We start from the raw sequence: 6,105 nt of genomic DNA, 5'->3' as shown, positions 1-6,105 counted from the left end.
TGATTTTTGTAGGATAATATATATATATCCTATGATCATGAAACTTTTTGTGTAACTGTTTTTAAGATAGACCTTCTAAAAAGTTTACGATTAATTTAATGATGTTTGCTTATGTCCCTAATTTATATGTAATTAATAAAGCATATAAATTAGGGATATAAGCAAACATCATCAAATTAATATCAAACTTTTTGTGAAGGTCTATCTTAGTATAAAACAGTTATACAAAAAGTTTCATGATCATAGGATATATATATATATATATATATTATCCTACAAAAATCATAGAACATGTATTTATTAATTAAAAGAGCCAATTTTTTAGCATCCAAAAATACTTACTTTCATAGTTTCACATTTTTTCTGCATAGAGAACATCATGACAAGGCTACCAAAAAATTTGATGAATTTACCATGCTCAAACAATCCACTATAAAATTTACAGGTAGAAAAGAAAAAGAAAAAACCGCTCAAAGTGGCTCAAAACCGCCCTGTCCTCTCTCCGGGTGCTAAAGTGATTGGTTTTGATAGTTGAGGGTGAAAAACAGACGGTTTTGTAGTTGAAGGCTAAAATTAAACTCGGCCAATAGTTGAGGAGCTAAAAGTGGATTTAATAATTTAAGTCATTTCAACTTTGTGAGTCAAAACATAAGTTTGATAAAAATTATGAACACGATTACAAAAAATTCATGACATCAAATAATAATATTATGAAAATATAATAATGAAAGTCTAATAATAATATTTAATATTGTAAATGTTATTTTTATTTAAAAATTTGGTTAAATTTATCATGCTTTGAAAAGTTTAAATAGGAATGCAGGCAATTTATGCGTTACTGACAAAAGTTGATCCATATACGTTGTTTGTTTTGTCCCATCACGGGCCGTAGGTAGAATCACGCTCAACTTATTCACGTTTGTATGGGTTCTATGAAGGTTACGCCACATATAAGCGGAAATTTGAATAAAAAAGTACTTTTCTCTAACAATAAGGTGTTTCGTTCCCCCACAGAATGCAAAATGCCGATGAAATACAAAAAGTCATGTTTAGTTCTATCCAAAATGCACAATTTATTAGCCTCTTGAGGCTTTTTTGGATTTTTTGATCTCTTAGAAGCCAAAATACAATATGGAGAATAACCGCCTTTTTACCAAAAATTTTGCATGATGTTTAGTTTTATTTTACAAAATAATGAACCAAAACCCATAATTTTTTGAGAAAAAAAGAGACACCCCCTAAATAAGCAAATAGTACTTTTAGCCGTGACTTATCAGCCAAAAACAGAAGGCTGATACGCCACAGCTAAAAACATACACAACCACGGTAAAAATAGTATAAAAGGCTGAAAATGCCAAGTAAACACAATATCAGAAACATACTATAGGGAAATATTGTACTGCTTCTGAATCGTTTAAAACCAGCATGTACCAGGTACCCCATCATTCTGGAAATTACTCTAATGTTGGTCTCCAAGACAGAAGGCGCAAAAGACCAGTTCCTTCATATTTTTGTCCCTTTCCTGCCCTTACCTCTCATAGTAATAACTAATTAAGATCTTTATTCAAGAATCACACCACAATGCAGCAGGAATGATCGTCTATCTACCACAGCCACATCTATGACGTTATGGTAGGGCTGTCAATTGCAATCCCCATTGTATTGAGTCCATTGTCAACATAAACCGTTGAGCCAGTGATGGCAGAAGCCAATGAAGAAACCAGGAATGCAGCCGTGTTCCCCACCTCATCTGTTCAACAAATGTATATTTGTTAAGAAAAAGGGAGCATTTGAAGAAAAAGGTTATGCAAATAGGGGGAAGAAACAGCAAGTCACAAGTAACAAAGGAAGGAGGCAACTCTGACCAGCCAACAGTTCCTTCTGCAATGGTGAATTAACATATGAGTACTCTATCATCTTCTCAATAAATCCAATTGCCTTAGCAGCTCGGCTCCCAAGAGGGCCTACAAATACAAGTGTAGGTTAATTGTCAAGGCATAGAGGAATAGTTTACAAAAAAATAGATACGGCTAATATTCTTTTTACTGCAGCGGTATTACTTGATGAAAGTACCTGCTGATATGGTGTTAACTCTGATTTTGCCTTTTCGGCCAGCTTCAAAAGCAAGCACCTACATCGACAGCTTTATAAATGTAAAAAAAAGAACATGAATTCATGGGAAAATGAAGAACTTGAGTACACAATTATGCAAGACCATACCCGTGTATCACTCTCAAGAGCTGCTTTAGCAGAACTCATGCCACCACCATACCTATCAGAGATCTAAATCAATATAATAGTCACAAGATATCATAGCACATAAATTAGCTGCGTCACAAAAACCTCAACAGAATATTTTACCCAGGAATCGCCCTTTCAGATGCAATGTATGTTAGAGAGATGCTAGCACCACCTGCAAAATATTGAAATGCGTGAAACAGTCTCAACATAAAGGTTAACAGGTTGCGTTTCAGAACTCATTTTCTCTATTAAAGGATAAATGAAGAGGTCAAAAAGGTGAAACCAGAATAATAGATTTTATACTCAAAATTTTCTCCCACACGAAGTAGGTTATAGATAGCTAAGCAACACACTACAATGATTCATTCGCTTAAGAAAAAAAAGGCAGCAACAGCAGTATTAATCTTAGCATGGGAAATAATGGTAGAAGCGCCAGCATAGCATAGAAGATATGCACTACCGGGATTCATTATAGGAAGGAAGTGCTGAAGCAATGAAACATAGGAGTAACTGGATGCTGAAATTGCCGCAAGATAGCCTCTTCTTGATGTTTCCAACAAAGGCTTCGTTACCTACAAAATGAAGATAGGCGATTTTTAAGATGGTTAGACAATGAGTCTAGTGTCACGAGAAAGAGCTGCAGCACACCACTGCATGCACGTATACACAGAGCGAGGTGGAGGGAGATTGTACTTCTGGGCCATTAGCAAGAGAATGCACTAGTATGTCAATGCTGCCAAAATCATTCTTCACTGATTCAACAACTTCCTGTTAAATTAAGAGAGATCAATGTTATTGTCACTAAATCTTTTATGAGAAACAGGTAACACACTGCAGTTGTATTTTGAGCATTTTCTTCTAGCAAGCATAGAACCTAGGCAGCTATACATATGGAAAAAGGATTGGCAACTACACACCTTTACTGTCCAGTTTGATGACCCTGCATATCTTTTGTTCGATTTGACCTAATAGAGAAATAAAATGTTAATTACGAAGTCATGTTGCAAAAAGGGGATAAAAAATAAGAACATTACATCTTCAGGAACATCATCAGGGGAATCGTAGACAGCATCGAGTGGATAGACTTTAACAATATCCATAAGGGATCCATCTGGCAGCCTGTATCAACATTTAAGTTAGGCACCTGCTAAACTGTCTGTATGATGAATCTAATAAAGAATTAAAGTACAGACTTCCGTGATTCATCAAACTTTCCACGCCTCAGACTTGTCTCAAATATGTTAAGTGCCTATCAAAGAACAATACTACATAAGACAACAGATCGGTAAAAGTGTCCAATGCAAAGAAATGTGCAAGAGTCTGATCAACATACCGGCACCCATGTACCAACAAGAATTTCAGCACCAGCCGCAGCAAGTGCCTTTGCAATTGCCCATCCATAGCCATTATCATCAGCAACTCCAGCAATAAATGCCCTTTTACCTGAAACATTTAAGTATCTGAGAAAATTGTAGTAATGGAAAGCTTACTGTCAGAGAGCAGACTGACAAAAAGATTCCTTTATGTTTTCATCCTTTCAAATAAAGGCTACAGAACAATAAATAAAATACTCTGTGCTTGACATGAGAATACTACCCAATTTCAGTAAATTGACTGTTGGTCCTAACAATAGCAGAAGTATTTTTCTTCTGCTACTGCTAAATTGATTATCATATGTTAGTCATATTTTCATTTTTCCTTTTTAAGGCACCACTCACAGGTCTACTCTACACTCCTTAAAACTACGCTATCCAAAGAATCAGATTTTCAATTAATAATTGGAATCATGGACAATAATAAACAAGACCTAAATATATGGTTCAGTTTTACCATTATCAACTAGATATGTAAAACACAATCATTCCAGGTATCTAATTCAATGATGTTTTATATGGTTCTCAGCTGCTTATGGAAAAAAGTCAGGATGGAACTTTAAGCTATTAACTGAAGTTTTGTGCCTGACTGCCTAAAATGGCCACTCCAAATGTTCCTGTTTCAGATTAAGACTTGAACAGTAGCCTTCCATATTATGCGGAACTGCCAGTAATTGAACAGTCAACCCCACCAAAAAAATGCAACAAACAGAAAGTAAATACTTTGCATCATACCAATTGCAATTTGAGTTACCTCTGAGATCAATGGGAAGCCCCTGCCGGCCACTCTCTCCTGATATTGCTCTTACAAGAACACCATTGCGCTTAGAATCTAGAGGCCAGGAGCAACTGATTTTGGGGAATGTAGCAGTGGTACTGAGCATGCAGTCAGTCCTAGAAACCGCTACCCTTGCAGCATGAATTCCTTGCGAGGCTGAGATGCAAGGGCGTGCAGCCACCATCTGCACACCAGCAGCTGCAGAAGCAGCCATCGTCTTCAATACCAACTAGCCTATCCAGACAGAACATGAAGTGTCACAAAATTATGTGTCTGAGTTCACTATGGCTACAAGAGCATGAGGCATTGTTCACGTTGAGCGTAACAAAGAAAACTTAAATCAACATCAGCATAAATAGATCCTTGTGGAGTTCTTATCGGTTTTTTAAGGAATCTTATCCATTTTGGGAGAAATAAACAACCCTTTTATGGAAGACACCTGCCATGTTAACGAATCGGAGACGGATCTTGTAGATTGGAAGCTCACGCAGTCACGCCTAAAACTCGGGACCATGATTTGAAATTTTCACGCCCCCAGAACTAGAAAAACAACCTAAACACACACATCTTGAACCCGAAAAGGATATGACAATGATGAACCCAGCTCGCGTCAGCCTGGGGGCACCATCCAACTAATATCGGCACAAAAACGATGCATCGACACAGACCATTCGCCTCAAAGATTCACCCTCCGAACAACAGGGCAGCAGCGGGGCGGATCGAGGGCGAGGGACGGGACGATCGGGAAAGGCGCAGCAGCGGCTTACCTGGCCTTGGGAAATGCAGGATGGGGATCTCAGAACACGATGCGAGTGGTGCCGGGCAGGATGGTGGAGAGAGGCGGAGAGGGAGCAGAGGAAATAAAACGAGGGGGTTTTCGATGAGACCGAGGGAGCGAGGGTTTGGAGCAGCTGAGAAACCGAGGAGCCGGCTCTTGCCTGTGCCTATTGGTTGGTGGGGAAAAATATATTAATTGCAAATCACATTGTCTATGGAATTAAAAAAAACTCTTAGCACTCTCTCCATATACAGTAGTATATAAATTTGAGATTTAAACTCATTTTCTAAAAAATAAATAAAAATAATAAATTTTATGTACTTATTGACAATCAAAATTGTTTATTATTGTGAAGTTGTCAATCGTCAATATAGTAAAAAAACATATATGAAACGTTCAAATCGAAGTCTAGAGTTAGAGCAATTCTAGCAGTAGTTTTGGTGTAAAAATTGGTTTCTCACATCTCAGAGGGAGTACAGAAGCTGAAGTTCTGGACCTCCTGAGCCTCGACACACGAGCTTGGTGACTTGATTCCAGAGCATGCCAGTCAACTGATTGTTGCCAGACAGTTTCAAAATGTATGGCTCTAAGAAGCTGTTAATTAGAGGAAATTGACTAAAAAGTCAATTCCTAAAGATAATGCATGATGACATTTGTTATTAAGCTTTTTGATATTTTATCACATCTACGGGTAAAAGTAATCGGATGGGCTATTTATCCGATACGTTATATGTATGCAAAAGATAGCTTAAATGTATTTATCCTCTTATCCATTAAATAAATAATAATTTATTAAAACGGGTTAAAAGGTTTGCGGTTCTAATAAATTACTTTTATAATCATATTAATTTTATATTCACCTGGTTTTGGTCAGCGGGCTTCAATAAATTCAACATAAGTTACTAGTTTATTTAATATCATAATCGAATCTACGC

At 37.0% G+C, this 6,105-nt stretch overlaps 1 protein-coding gene across 1 annotated transcript; it reads right to left on the bottom strand.

Annotated features, from left to right (window-relative positions):
* Positions 1,334-5,326, bottom strand: LOC110437358 (enoyl-[acyl-carrier-protein] reductase [NADH] 1, chloroplastic). The gene is made up of 13 exons (XM_021465798.1): positions 5,160-5,326; positions 4,369-4,626; positions 3,575-3,684; positions 3,435-3,490; positions 3,276-3,360; positions 3,159-3,206; positions 2,935-3,009; positions 2,702-2,813; positions 2,362-2,413; positions 2,221-2,272; positions 2,074-2,131; positions 1,866-1,964; positions 1,334-1,750 (listed from the first exon to the last, which is right to left on the bottom strand). Exons 2-13 carry the CDS (start codon positions 4,604-4,606, stop codon positions 1,620-1,622), a joined length of 1,116 nt encoding a protein of 371 aa, XP_021321473.1. The 5' UTR covers positions 4,607-4,626; positions 5,160-5,326; the 3' UTR covers positions 1,334-1,619.

Source organism: Sorghum bicolor, chromosome 7, assembly GCF_000003195.3.
Source record: "Sorghum bicolor cultivar BTx623 chromosome 7, Sorghum_bicolor_NCBIv3, whole genome shotgun sequence".
Lineage (NCBI taxonomy): Eukaryota > Viridiplantae > Streptophyta > Magnoliopsida > Poales > Poaceae > Sorghum > Sorghum bicolor.
Note: the sequence above shows the minus strand (reverse complement) of the source record. Positions and strands in the feature narration are given on the sequence as shown.

What these genes read in the sequence shown, in the direction of transcription:
- LOC110437358 (XM_021465798.1), bottom strand. Translation starts at nt 4,606, where the DNA reads ATGGCTGCTTCTGCAGCTGCTGGTGTGCAGATGGTGGCTGCACGCCCT. An exon ending in GCTTCCCATTGATCTCAGAG is followed by an intron (nt 3,685 to 4,368) that starts GTAACTCAAATT and finishes TAAATGTTTCAG; the next exon opens with GTAAAAGGGCATTTATTGCT. An exon ending in CTCTTGCTAATGGCCCAGAA is followed by an intron (nt 2,814 to 2,934) that starts GTACAATCTCCC and finishes TTCATTTTGTAG; the next exon opens with GTAACGAAGCCTTTGTTGGA.